The 14,779-nt window shown below is 33.4% G+C and overlaps 1 protein-coding gene across 1 annotated transcript in view; it reads left to right on the forward strand.

Moving 5' to 3' along the window:
- LOC129220635 (uncharacterized) overlaps positions 1-14,779 on the forward strand; it is a 42,040-nt gene that overhangs the window by 3,836 nt on the left and 23,425 nt on the right. Inside the window, exons 2-3 of the mRNA XM_054855065.1 lie at positions 5,196-5,412; positions 12,920-13,177. Coding sequence (XP_054711040.1) covers positions 5,196-5,412; positions 12,920-13,177 — 475 coding nt within the window. The remainder of the gene's footprint in view (positions 1-5,195; positions 5,413-12,919; positions 13,178-14,779) is intronic.

Below are 14,779 nucleotides of genomic sequence, written 5' to 3' on the forward strand. Positions count from 1 at the left end.
AGTCAAGGCATAAATTTAAGTATTTGGTACGAATTTCAGAAAAGAGTTGGAGCAAAGATTCCTGTCTATGTTGGCAGATAACATAGACAGGAATCCTAAGAGGTTTTTAGCATACGCTAATTTGGCGAAAGTTCGAAATAGTCATATTGGGCCACTGGTTGATGAGCACGGAATTTTAATTCAGGACAATAGTGATATAGCTAATGTTCTTAATAACTTTTTTCGAGTGTTTTCAATGATAACTGTATCTCAACAGTTGACGCCAGCAAGAGATAAGCTATAGTACAGCTTGAGGACTTTGTATTTTCCAGGGATGACGTTTTACTTCATTTGAAAAAAATTAAAGAGACTAAGGCTCCGGGACCAGATAATGTTTATCCAAAAATTTTAGTTGAATCTGCAGAGGATTTAGCAGATGTAATTGTAAATATTTTCAATGCTTCTTATAACTCAGGGACAGTGCCAGAGGAGAAGCTGGCTAACATTACACCACTTTTCTAGAAAGGGTCTGAAGGGAGTGCGGGAAATTATAGACCTGTGAGTCTAACTTTGGTGGTTTGCAAAATTTTTAAAACATTGATAAAAATTAAGATAGTAAATTTTTTAGAGACTAATAATCTATTGACTAGTTTTCAGTACGGTTTTAGGAAAGGTAAATCTTGTGCAACTAATTTATTACATTTCTATGACAAAGTTAGCATGGCTTTAGAGAATAAGAAACCTGTAGATGTTATTTACATTGAGTTACAAAAAGCTTTCGATAAGGTACCGCATGTTGCTCTACTTAGCAAATTAGCTCATGTAGGAATAGGAGGGAAAACTTTCATTTGAATAAATAACTAGCTGACCGGAAGAAAACAAAGGGTAGTTGTAAGGGCAAATTATTCTAAATGGAGTGAGGTTTTAAGCGAGGTTCCTCAAGGATTAGTGTTAGGCAGTGGCGGATTGGTTAAAGAAATCGGCCCTGGCATAAAGGATGTCGCGGCCCCATAGCTTCTATAGATACTAATTTTTACAAAAATGATTGGGAAACAATATCACTTAAATATGAGGAAATTATTCAAAAAAATTTAATACTTTTAAATAAAATTAAACAGATGGGATTCTCTTCTGTGTTTTAATGGTGAACATTTGATACAAGGTAAACTAAAACGTTGTTTGTAAAAAGAGGTGACTGTAATAATCTACGTATTTTTACGCTGCCTGGTGCTGTATTGATCATTTCCGTAATGATATCTTCTAACATTACTTCAGTTAGAATAAGGAGGTTATTTGGGAGGCGAGGTGTGTGTGTGACCCCTTAATTTTGTCAAATACGTGTATCAATACAGAGAGAGATAGGGAGTAGATTGATTTTCTTGCATATGGGAGTCATTAAATATCAGCATTAGAAACTTAATTGTAAGTTTAACATGAGTCATAAATATTGGGTGCTGGGTCTCTCCCCCGGAAAATTTTTCAAATTGTAGTCCTAAAAACGTAATTTTAGATTATCTCTGGTGATGTTAGGAAGAGCGGAGGTTCGAGGTTCCTCCTCCGGCAACTTTTCGGAAGTGAAACTTCAAACTTGCATTTATGTTACATCTTCTATATACAACATATCTTCAATTATGTTAGGAAGATGAGGTCCGGGAAAATTTCAAAATATTAGCTCTGAAAATGCAGTTTTAAAGGATTTTGGGTGATGCTAGGGAAAGGAGAGACATCCACCAAGAATTTTTTTGAAATTGAAATCTTAAAAAGGTAATTCTAAGCTTTTTTTTTTTGATAAAAACTAGAACATCGACAGTTACTCGAAAGTTAAGTTCCAAAAACGAAACTTTTACCTACCTTCGATGAATTTAGGAGGAGGAGTTATGGCAAGGCTCTCCTTGGAATTTTTTCGAAATTGAAGCATTAAAAACGAGATTTTTGACCTACTTTACTGATGATGAAAAAGGGGAGGGGGGGGGGGGACTTTCTTTGAAATTTTTTGATGCTGTAGAATGTAGATTCGAAAACGGAGGTATAAACGATATTTCATAATGTCACTAAGAAGAGAGGATCGAGGGCTTTCATCCGGCAAACATTCAAAACTTCGGAAAGAGAAATTAGAGGGGTAATATTTAAAGATGATGTAAGTGGACAATGGAAGATATAAAGGTCTGGTGTACCTGTGAGTCCATGATACCATGACATGGACTTTTACATGATACAGAATCTGAAAGTAAGAAACCAAGTAGTTGCAAAAATTGCTTGGTGTGTGTTGTTTAGATTTAAATTTGAGGTTTTAATTTAATTTTTGGGAATATGTCAAAAAATCTCTTGTCATGATGATATGGGAAATGTGGGGATTTAGAGGTTATCCTCTTTTTTTTTGAGATTGAATCCCAAAAAAGGTAATTTTAGGCGATCTTTCTTCAATGATAATATGGGAAGGAGATGCTTAAGGGGCCTCCCAAATTGTTTCGACACTGATTTCTGACGCTCTTTAATGACAGGGTGGGAACGTTTCAAGGTCGATTGCGGCAGAAATATTCTCCTCGAAGTTTTTCAAAGCTGAAATCCCAAATTCGCTGTTGTTGGCCCTCTTTAATGACGTTAAACTGGGGAATGGAGTTCGGGAGTTTTTCCAGGAATTCCTTAAAAAGCTAAGTTTTAAAAACGCACTTTAGGCAAGCTTTGATGACTAAAAAGGGAGATACTATAAACTTTTAGATCCCTTTCTTCCCCCCTTTTGGCTGCCTCCCAATTTTCTTTTATTTATTTTATTGATAAAAAATATGATACACCCTCCAACAGTGTTCTTCAAAACCATTTACATTTAGATTTTCCATAATAAAATTTTCAATTTCCAGCCTAGTATTTTTATTTGCTTTGCAATGCAAGCCATCTGTGGCCCCATGTAAAAAAACTTTTCTTGAACTGATCTGATGATTTGGTGACCTTAAATAACCTTAATGATCTTTGTTTTTTTTTTCACTCTATTTTATTTTAAATATCATTCCTTCTTTACCTCTTGATAAAGTTTTGTTTCAATTTTCAATTCATACACGATTTTTACATTCAAACACTTGGAACTACTGGTGTGACTATTAATTTCACTATTTTCAATCTCTTTTGCCATATTTTAATTTTTCTCCTAGTTAAACCATATTTCGGGGGCTGTGTATTTTTTTATATGCATAACTCTGATTTTCAGGATGATATTTTTCATTTAAAAAAAAAGAGGTAAATGATTGAAAAGGTCGGTGTGCCGGCAGCCCCTGGTAATCATATTTTTTTATATAATCACTTTTAAACTGAAGGGTCTTCAACCGTGGGTTTGAACCCTTCGAGGGATATTGAGTGAGAGAAACTAAATATTTTATTTTTCACAAAAAAAAAAAAAAAAGTTAGAAATGCACATGTAAGAGACCTTTACTTAAATAATCTTTATAATACAGAATTTTGGATGTTCCAAATTGTGTTTTAAGATTGCATTTTATGTTAAAGCTTTATTGAAAAACTCATATTGCAATCATCACTTTTATTGTAATTGTTATGAACTACAATTTATAACAATTGTGAATTGCAATTCATAGATAAAATTGAAAAATGCACAAAAGTATTTTTCATTTTAAATACTGCCCTTGTTTTTCTGTTTTTTATTGCATTACTAAAATGAAATTGGCGGCCTCATTTCTGAAAAACTGGGCTGGTGTAGCACCCCTACCTACAGCCCCCTTGGCAACGGCCTTGCACCCTCCACCCGCAGGCTTGAGCCCATGTGTAAAGAGGGATTGAAGCTAGAGAATTTATGTAGCGGTATTTACATTTTACTGTTTGTAGACAGGGCAACTGATCAGCCTGAAACATGACCGGCCCACCGGGCAAATGCCCGGTTGCCCGCCGGGTGTATCCGCCACTGGTGTTAGGACCTGTTTTGTTCATTGTTTTTATGAACGATATTCATAAAAATTTTCTGGGAACATAAATTGTTTTGCTGATGATGTCATAGTTATGGGGATTGTAGATAATGAAGAACAAGCAAATCAGCTGCAAGAGGCTCTAGATCATATTACAGAATGGAATGATAAATGGGGTATCGCTGTTAATGTTAGGAAATGTCAAGTGCTACATTTAATGCATGGAAATAAGTGTACAAGTTATTATTTGCAAAGTTCAGTCATTAGGCAGGCAGAAAAAGTTACTGATCTGGGCGTCTTATTAAGTCAGGATTTAAAGTTTAGTCAACAGTGCAGCATAGCTAATAACAAAGCCAATAAGATGCTTGGGTTTATCAATAGATCTACACAACAAATCTAAATAAGTTGTTCTGCCCTTATATAGAAGTTTGGTAAGACCTCATTTGAAGTATGCTGTTCAGTTTTGGTCTCCTTATCTTAAGAAAAATATTAATGTATTGGAAAAGGTTCAAAGGCGGGCTACAAGGCTAATAAAAGGACTTTCTCATTTAGACTACGATTCCAGGCTTAGAATGCTAAAAATGTACATTCTTGAGCAAAGAAGAGACCAAGGGGACATGATTCAGTTGTTTAAATTTATTAAAATGAAAGATGTTACAGGGCTAAAGTTTTAGCACTGGAAAGAGGACAAGGGGTCATTGTTTTAAGCTATTTAAATCTCAGGCTAACATGGATATTAGGAAAAATTATTATTTTAGCAGGGTAGTGGAACCTTGGAACAGCTTACTGGACGAGATAGTAATGAGCAAGGGAGTAGATAGTTTTAAGAGGGCCATTGATCTTCACTGGGATTGTAAATTGACTAGGACCAGCCTAGCTGGGCCCAGAGCCTGTTGCTGGTCATCACTTTTGTATTTGTATTTTGTTTCCACTAAAGTTATTAGAAATTGTACTCTTTTGGTTAGAGATTTTCCCCAGTATAATTAAACGTTTAATTCCAATGTGGGTTACAAAAAGGAATTTTTAAGCTAGTACTTTGCTCGGATTTGCGATTATTTTTCTTATTTCCATGCTAGTGTCCCAGAATGTCAGTAATTTATAAAAGCTTGCCTTACACATTTATGTTATCAGGGTTGTTGTTTTTTTTCCCTGTGGATTTATTCTTGCTATAGAATTGTTTTCATTGATGGCAAATGAAGAAATCCTTTTATAAATATTTATTATTGTTATCAAAGTTTCTAAAGCATTTCTCATGTTTTTTTGTCTATTTTTACTTTATATTTTTCAAAAGTTTTTAATTCATAACAGGTAAAAAAGGATTTGGAGAAGCATGTTCCCTTAAGAATCATGCAGCTCCAACCTATGTACAGACCAACAGCATTTCAAATTCGCTACCAAGGGTGTAAAGGAATGGTTGCAGAATCAACGACCTTATCAGAACGCAGACTGGGCATACGACCAAGCATGAAAAAGTTTGAATGTGAAAACTTGAGTTTGTTGGAAATAGTAAAAATTAGTGCTCCGCGTAAGTTTGCTTATGTTTTTTTTAAACTCTTATCGGAACTTCAATGTGTGACTGTCAGTGAACTTGAACTTTGCTTGTTTGTCATGGTGCCAAATATAGGGGGGAGCAAGCTGGAGGCTTTGTGCAGAGGTTTTTTTTTTTTTTTTTTTGAAATTTGATGTAAAAACTTGAGGGGTAAGGGTGTCAGTTTCAAGTGTTTGCCCCTGGTTGAGAAAATCAAAGACTGGTTAGTCATTAATTAATAGAGCCTATGTTATGTGCACAATGAAATCATCAAATTATGTATGAGTCATTCCATGTCAAATGACCTTGGGGTTCCCACTCGACCATCTCCGGTTTGGATGAAATTTTATAGAGACGTAGAGATGCTTTGAAACTAATCTATGCAAATTTTCAGCCTCCTAGATCCAAATCCTGAGGATCTGGGCTCTCCCAAAAATATGATCAAAGATGGCAGATTAGCTTTTTGTGCCAAATTGCCAAGTTTACACCACGTTTACAGGAAATTTTACACTGGAAGCCTGAAATTTTAGGCGCTTAAAGTATTTTTGACTGTTAGTATATTCAAATATTTTTGTGAATTTGAGCTCGTCAGATTTTGTGTAGCATGTGCGTGAACTTGTGAAAAAGTGCGATAGGAAAATTTTTCCTGGATTTTAGGTTGTCATAAAATCTCAACAAAAATAATTCAAAAGCTCGTACTGCGTGATTCCATTGTAAAAATGTTTGTTTTTAATGGGTTATTTACAGAGCTTAAATATATATTTTCAAAAAGATATTGTGATTCAAAGTGGCTATCAAAACGTTTCAAGTGAAAAATAGCCTATTTTCAAAGCGCTATAGCTCAAGTTTGTCACCTTGCATCTTCTTTTCGTTTATACCATTAGAAAGAACACATTTTTCCCTTTCAAAATAAGTTCTTTCTTTGATGGTGTTCTTTCGAATGAGGATAAAAAAATGAGCTTGAAATTACATCTGTCGTAACAAATTGCCATGTTCAATCTCAGATTATGGGACATTTTATAACACTGGAACCCTGAAATTTTATGAGCTTAAAGTAATTTTGGTTGTCAATACGTTCTAGTATTTTTGTGAATTTGGGTTTATTAACTTTTAATGTAGCAAGTTCGCAAAATCTTGACAAAACCCAGCAGAGAAACTTTTTTTCTGGATTTTAGAATGTCATAAATTCTGAACAAAAGTAATTCAAATGCTCGAACTTTGCAATTCTATTATCGATATGCATGTTTTTAATTTGTTATACTTGCAGAGCGTAAATATTGATTTTCTAAAAGATATTGGCATCCAAAGTGGCTATCAAAATAGTTCACATGAAGAATAGCCTCTTTTTAATGCCCTGTAGCTCAAGTTTGTCACCTTGCATCTTCTTTTTGTTAGTACCATGAGAAAGAACATATTTTTTCCTATAAAAATGAATTTTTTTTCCAATGGTGTTCTTTCAGACAAGCGAGAAAAAATGAGCCTGAAATACTATTTGTCATTAGCGAGAAAATCTCTTTCTACAATAAATAAAGAATGGTAAATGCTGTGGACAGCCGGCTTATAGGGATTTTACAACTGTTATAAGTCGGAAATAGTTTTTTAATAATCATTTAAAAAAGTACTTTGCAAATGAAATATGATAAAAAGAGAAAATTTTCTTGTTCTGTCTGGTGTATTAGTCTGCTTGCTTGAACAAAAGACTTCCGATTCTAACATATTTAATTTTCAAAAGATCTTTTCAAATGATTAATAAAAAACTATTTCTGACTTATAACAGTTGTAAAATCCCTATATGTCGGTTGTCACGGCAGTTACCATTTTTTTTTATTTATTGTAGAACGATATTTTCTTGCTAAAGAAAAATAGTATTTCAGGCTCATTTTTTTCACGCTTATCTGAAAGAACACCATCAAAAAGAAAAACTATTTTTATAGGAAAAAATATGTTCTTTCTCATGGTACCAACAAAAAAAAGATGCAAGGTGACAAACTTGAGCTACAGGGCATTAAAAATAGGCTATTTTTAATGTGAACTATTTTTATAGCCACTTTGGATGCCCTTTTAGAAAATCAATATTTACTCTCTGCAGACCAGACGAGTGACCGAAGCAATGGTTAGTTCTATATTAGCTACAAGTTTGTTTCGCACTCTTGGCTTCCTTAAGAGGTTTTCCATCTCCAGCTCAGTCACTTTCCTATGCCGGGCTGATGAGTGCTAATAAGCACGAAACTGCAGTCCTCGGCTGGAAATGACTGAGCTGGCGGTGCATTTCACGTATTTCTGCTTTAGCCCTGGCTACTGGGCGGTAATTTACTGAATATACCTTGCCTCGCGTTCAATCTTAGAGTTGAACCGAACCATTGCTTCGGTCACTCGTCTGGTCTGCTAGGTCTATATTAGCTATCAGTTTGTTTCGCACTCTTGGCTTGCTTAAGAGGTTTTCCATCTAAAGCTCAGTCACTTTCCTATGCCGGTCTGATGAGTGCTAATAAGCACGAAACTGCAGTCCTCGGCTGTAAATGACTGAGCTGGCGGTGTATTTCACGGATATGTTATTTGTTATATCAGAGTATTGACCAATCAAACCGTGCATCCTCAACATGAAAGTCGCCTTCTTCCCCACGATGAAGTTAAAGCAGCAGCGCAAGAGGCTTTACAGGAGGTTGCAATAAATATCTTCTAGGAGTCCTTCTAAAACATATACGAACATTGGCAGAAGTGCATAGTTCTTCAAGGTGACTATTTTGTAGATAGATGTACTTCGGTAATGTTAACTATTCACGGTAAATTTTTATACAACTTGTCCTCGAACTTTTAGATCATACTACGTACGTATGAGTTTTCAACTTACTATTTCGTTACTTTTTTGAGTTATGTAAGTTTACGCGCATGAAGACATCACAAGAGAATTTGCGCCAATTAACTAAGGAGGCATTCAAAACGGATATTTCGGTCATCTATATGTTCTTAGGTACATATGCATGTACATATGCGCCGAAAAAACTTGTGAAGTTTCAATTGGATGATCGTAAAATAAAAATTTAGGTCGAAATTTGTTTTTTTTGGGGGGGAGGGGAGTACAATTCCTTATTCGTAGAAAGGAAGTAAAGTGAAATGAATCAATGATCCTTTCAATCCCTGACAATCTTATCAATTTATTTCTGTTATTTTTTTTTTGCCATCAGCCAACAGCATCGGCCATCGGCAATCGATCATTTGGAGGAAAATAATTGGCAATCGACCATCGGCCATCTTTGAACAATCGGCATCAGCCCATCGTCCAAAAAATGCCATCGATCGAGCCCTACTGGCCATTTCATTCATATGATTCCTTCCACCAAAAGAAAATCATTCATCAAGTAAAAACGATGTGGTCTGCAATTTTCGTCTATGAACATGAAGTCACCTCCAATTGCTGCACGGTAAGGGACTACAATAGGTGTAAGGATCTCATCCCTACTTTGACGATTGGTCAGAGTTCCATTCGGAATGACATGCAGATCGGTGCGCCCATCAATGGAGATGCCAGCATGTACCATCACACCACCACCACCAAAACTGACACTTTCGGGCCCGAAAGCTGGATTGTTTCTAGTGCTAAGCTCCCTCCAGATGAAAATACGCCATTATATGGATACAGACATGAACGGGACTCGTCAGAGAAAAAAATATTGCTCCATTCATTTCTTCTCCAATTCACATGCTCTGTTACCCACTCCCTGTATTACGACGGTATCTCACAGCTAATGTGACACAGACCATTGGCCGACGAACATACAGACTTACTGCGTGAAGGCGATTTTTGACAGTTCATGTCAAAATTGTGGTGCCAGTACCCGAGCGAAGGTGTCATTGTAGTGGGGCGACATTCATACTTCGGTGCCTCGAAACTGTTAAAGCTAAACGGTCTTCATTAAGCGTTGTTGACCGTCTACGACCTTGCCCTAATCTTCGGCCAGCATTTCCAGTCTCTAAAAACCGTTTCCACCTCGTAGAAATCACACTTTGCAAAACTCCAATAGCTTCTTTTGCCTTGGCTTGAAAAACCGTCCCGGACAAAATATCATTTTGTCCATTTCGTCCACTTCATCAGTAAACTTAACGTTTTGAGTTAAAAATTTTAAATTTGAAAATAATAAATAATTATATTGATTTTTCCTACTCAAGTAATTTTTTAATATAAAAATAGCATACATAAATCTATGTAAACAACTGATGGTAAAACATTTTAAAGTGAAAATAAAAAAAAGTAAGATCAGTTGAAATTTATGTAAGTGTGTTAATAAGTCTAATGAGTGTTAAAATAAATTATAATACATGTAATAGCATTTATAAAACAAGCTCATCAGCTGTAAATTTTATGATGTTCATCTGTGATGTGGAGGTTCATTGGTTATAGTAAGTGCATATTTATAAAATTAAAAAGTAGAAATAAAAAGTTTTTTAAGGTTGGTTAAAAATCATATTTAAAAAAAAAAGGAAAACTACTTGATATTAATAAAAGAAATTTTGGCATGTAGTGAAATCTGTTCTTGCAGTGCAAATACAAATGTGATGATCAGCAACAGGGTCTGACTAGGCTGTTCCCTAGTCAATTTATTAGTCTCCAATGAAGATCAATGGCCCTTTTAAACTTATCTACCCTCCTGTCTATTATAGCCTCTTCCGGTACACTATTCTGAGTACAAACAACACTACTAAAGTAGTAATTTTTCTTAATTTGTATGACATTAACATATCCACAAAATATGCGAGTACATAAATATTTTACTATGATTTGACATCAATAAAAACTCAAAAAATATAACAGTTATAAAATATTTTTAGTCTGTAAATCTTTCTTTTGTATGTATGTCTGCAAGCAATTCATTTACCTTTCCCATTGAGTTTATTTTCTACTATTGTGTAGTCTAATCATGCCCAATAGCATACTCACATCATTAAATTTTATTACTTTTCAGTAAATTATGATCTAAAATTAGTTATACAAATTTGTGTTTTAGATTTATGAAATTCTAAAACTAATGATTCTGTTTTAATTAAATGGTTAATTCATAATAGAAAATGTATTAGAATAACATACTAATGTTATAACACCATAACAATAAATTTATGTATGTATAATCAGTTTATTTTTTTCATTTCATCCATTTTGTCCAGTTTCTTCCAGCATCCTGGACATTTTACAAAATAGTGGACAAAATAGCAACCCTGTCCTTAGATATTAAAATTTTTGACTGGGGTAATCTGAAAGGTTAGATTAGATTATTCAACTATGAATCTCTAGTTTTGGGCAAATGAGATTTTTATTCTATGATTTCTCATTTAGTTTGATTTCTGCATATAATTGGATGTTGCTTAGCTCCTATTGAATGCAATGGGAACATCAATGTAGTCATGAAGAACACTTTTTTTTTTTTTTTTTTTTTTTGTTTAAAATGATGTTTGTTTTGAACTTTAAATGTTTAAATGTAAATTAATTTTGAGGATATTTACGAAGAAAATTCGCTTTTGGAATTAAAATTATGTTTTGCATTTTTTTCATTCTGATGATTGTACTGACTTAACCATTATTATTATCACTTCATTGTTAGTAACTTTCCCTTTTTTTCTCCTGGCTAGTACTTATTAAGGGGTTTAATCATATGCCTTATGCTTTAAAAACAGCTTAGAAGAGCTACTTAGAGGAGTTTTTACTTGTGTTACTTGAGCGCTTGGTGTTGTTATTTTGCTTATTTTGGCAATTGTTTTGATTTGTGTACATTCTTTTGTATGATATTAGTGCTAGCTTGGCTCACTTTCCTGATTAGTTATTTTAGTTAAGCTTCTAATATCCTTATTGGTTATTTAATCATCTTACAATTAAACCTGATCAAAAAGTTTTCCAACTTAGTATGTTATTTTTTCTAACCCCCCTTTTTTTCTATAATGTTGAGTTTACTCTCTTAAGAAGTTAGTTTTCTATTCCCCATCTCCCCTAAAATATTTTAAAGCTCCTCTAAACCTTTAAAAAAAAAAAAAAAATGCATATTTTTCTTACTTCCTTTTTATTTTCTGTTATTCCAGGGATGAGTTGTTTTTCTGTATCTTAAGCATATATTCTAATATAGGGGTCTTCAACCTTTAACCACCGAGGGCCACATCAAAAAATTCATCAAGATTGCAGGCCACACAGCTGTTAAATTAGTAACAAAGGTAGACATTTGGAAATGGAAAGGTGTTACAGCACTTTGAGTAATTTCAAAGAGGAAATGTAGGTTTAACAGTTTTTAAATTGTCCATTGTTTTGTGCTCAAAAAAAAAAAAAAAAAAAAAAAGTTCAGTAGAATAGGAGGACTTTTGTGATTAGGATAGAAACTTTTGTAATTTTTAAAAATTGAAACAGAATAATGGTGACATACATAATGATGCTTCAAAACTCATCAACAATAAAAATTATTTCTTGAAAAAGAAAATACTCACATTACTAGAGGGACTTAAACCTCTTCATTCTTAATGAGAAACTTGACATTGTTTTTGCTTTGTTAAATTTTTGATATTCGTACAAATCTGTGTAATCGTGATTCTTAATGTAGTCTCTAAATGTTGATCAGCTAAACGTGTTCTTGTTTTTGATTTTGTATTCTTCATTTAACTGAACAACTGTTTGCATATGTAAGACTACCAAATATAGAATACATGAACAATGCATGTTCACATACTCTTGGATACTTTTCTATGGATAGGTTTTCCAATAAAAGTATATTAATGGAAGTGTTTCAAAATGTTTACATTTTAGCACACATTTTAGCACGGAGTCACATGGCTTATCTACAAATTAACTGAAGTTCCGGTGGACACACTATTGATATCCGCTCGAATGGTGATGAAAACGTTTCCATGAAAGTGAAATTTTCATGGAAGTCTGAAAATCTACTTTCAGAATCGGCTGTTGATTGGGGAACTACAGTTTGACTCCTTTCTTTCCCTCCCCTTCTACATCTTGTAAAATGAAGCAAATCTTCGCCCCTCCCCCACGTTCTACTTTCCCCTACCGCAAGTGATTTTTTTTTAATCCTTTCTGTTTAAAACATGTTTTGAGCTGATTTCAATAATTTTCATTTCTTTCTTCCTTTTTTTTACTTTTTTGTTTTCCTTTTTGAAGTTCATTTGTATTTTGTCGGAAAAGCTTCCTGGACCATTAGAGTAGTTTGGGCGGGCCGCTGGTGTAGTAGTATTCTAATGTATCCCACAGGTTTCTATAATTCCAAAAAGCTAACAGAGTATTAACAAGCTATTGACATATCCTATTTTTAGTTTGATTAGTGATTATTTTCTAAATCTTATATCCATTTTGATGTGTGTTTGAGCTAAGTTAGCTAGTTTTGTTTGATATATGATCGACTCTCTCGGTCTTATATTGTGTCATGTATCAGAGGTGACTTTAAAATAAATGTTTTTAAGTTTTCTTGTATTAGTATTTGATAATGTTATTTAGAAATTTTGAAATAATCTTTTTTTCCAGGTAACTTATTCCTTAATCGCCCTCTTATTTCAATTTTGGAACAACTGGGCGTGAAACCAAACATATTTCTGAAACTACAAAAAGAAATGGTGATTGACATAACAGATTCACTAATTTATGAAAGAAAGGCTTGCAAACTATTAACAAATTTGACAACTTTAGACTACCCTTACATGAAGCTTTTGAAATCTGGAATTTGTTTAACTGAGGAACCTTTTTATCGTTCTTTACTTCATTCTGTGTACAGAAATTGCATTGGTAAGTTTATTTAAATGTAACCCAGTTAATGATTAAAAAATAAATAAATAAATAAAAATTTTTTATAATTTTTCTTTTACTTATCAAAGATACATTTTTTTAAAGCAAAAGAAAAATCATGTTCTATATCATTTAAACAGAAAAACATTTTTTGTCCTTAATATCTTGCTATCTATTTTGTAATCTATGAGATTAATCTAGCTCGTTAAATAATAAACTCTCTCTTCCCTTCCTAAGAAAGATGAGTGTCAAGTTTAACCAGCTCACTTTTCCAGTTTGTGATACGTATTCTTACTTAAGCACCCGGTAGCAGAAAGAGCGTGACCCTGTGATGTGCATCGCAGTTTCTTGAAAAAGTCTGCAGACTATTTAATTGGGGGGAAGCTAAAATTTTCAAAGAAAAATAAATCTTGAATTTTAGCTAATATAGACTGTACAGATGAAAAGACATCCGGATGCCTTTTCATGCAAAAGCTCAGACTTTGCATTAGAAAAAGTTTCCTGAAACCTCGAAACACGGGTATGAAGTAATTTGTTAATTTTGTGCATCAAAATGTTGTTGATTACAATTTACTATTCTGCACATATGTATTTATTTATTTCTGCCGAAGTTACTTATTAGAAACTGCTTGAATGCTGATTTAAAGTTAACTTTATCAGTTTGTGTTTCTAAGTAGAAAGTGGTGAGAGTTAGTTACATATGTTACTTTTGAGTTAAGATTTTTCATATGTGTGAAACCAAGCTTAAAAAACTAATTTAAAAAACATTTTCTTTTCTTTTCTTTTTTTTTTTTTTTTTGAGGGGTCACTTCAGTTTCAGAAAACATTTATCACAAGTTTAGAAAAAGACTTTTAATCAACTTATTTTGCAAACTGAAAAATGTTATTTTTTTATGGTGTATTGGTGTGTGGCTAGTTCTAACTATCTGATAAATTGTACTAAATTTTTCAAGTAACTAGTGCACAATGTCTAACAGCCATTAATTTTTCACATTGTGTTATTTGACCATTCATTCTCATTCCAACCCCCGGGCTCCACTGTGCTGACTAACAAACATGCTGTAATAAGTTTGCAGTATCATGGGGATTTTAAATATTAAAATAAAGAAATTTTGTTCAAGATATTATGAGCTAACAAAATCTAACAACAGTATGTTATTTGATAGTACACTATTTTAATGAGATATTGACTTTATTTAAGAACTATTGACCATTTAAGAATATACATTTTTTCAGGAAAGCTTGTGCTACACTGAGTGCAGTTTTTAGGCATTGCTTTCCGAATTTTGATGTTAAATTAAATTTAAAATATTTCCACTTTTATGTAAGGATCTGTGTTAAACATGACATACAGGGTGCGGAGAAAGTTCCCACAATTTTATTAGATATTTCAATAGGCTGAAACTAACACATAATTCAACAAATCAACAAGTTAAAACAATAGAAACTCTTTATTTAAACAATAATAATAACATTAAACAAAAAAATTATAACAATTGTTCAAAATTGGCTCCTTGGGCTTCAATACATTTACGGAGCCGCAGTCTGAAGTTGCCGACGATGCTCGCACATGCATCCACCGTTATCTCATTCCAAGCATTT

Source organism: Uloborus diversus, chromosome 4 (assembly GCF_026930045.1).
Source record: "Uloborus diversus isolate 005 chromosome 4, Udiv.v.3.1, whole genome shotgun sequence".
Lineage (NCBI taxonomy): Eukaryota > Metazoa > Arthropoda > Arachnida > Araneae > Uloboridae > Uloborus > Uloborus diversus.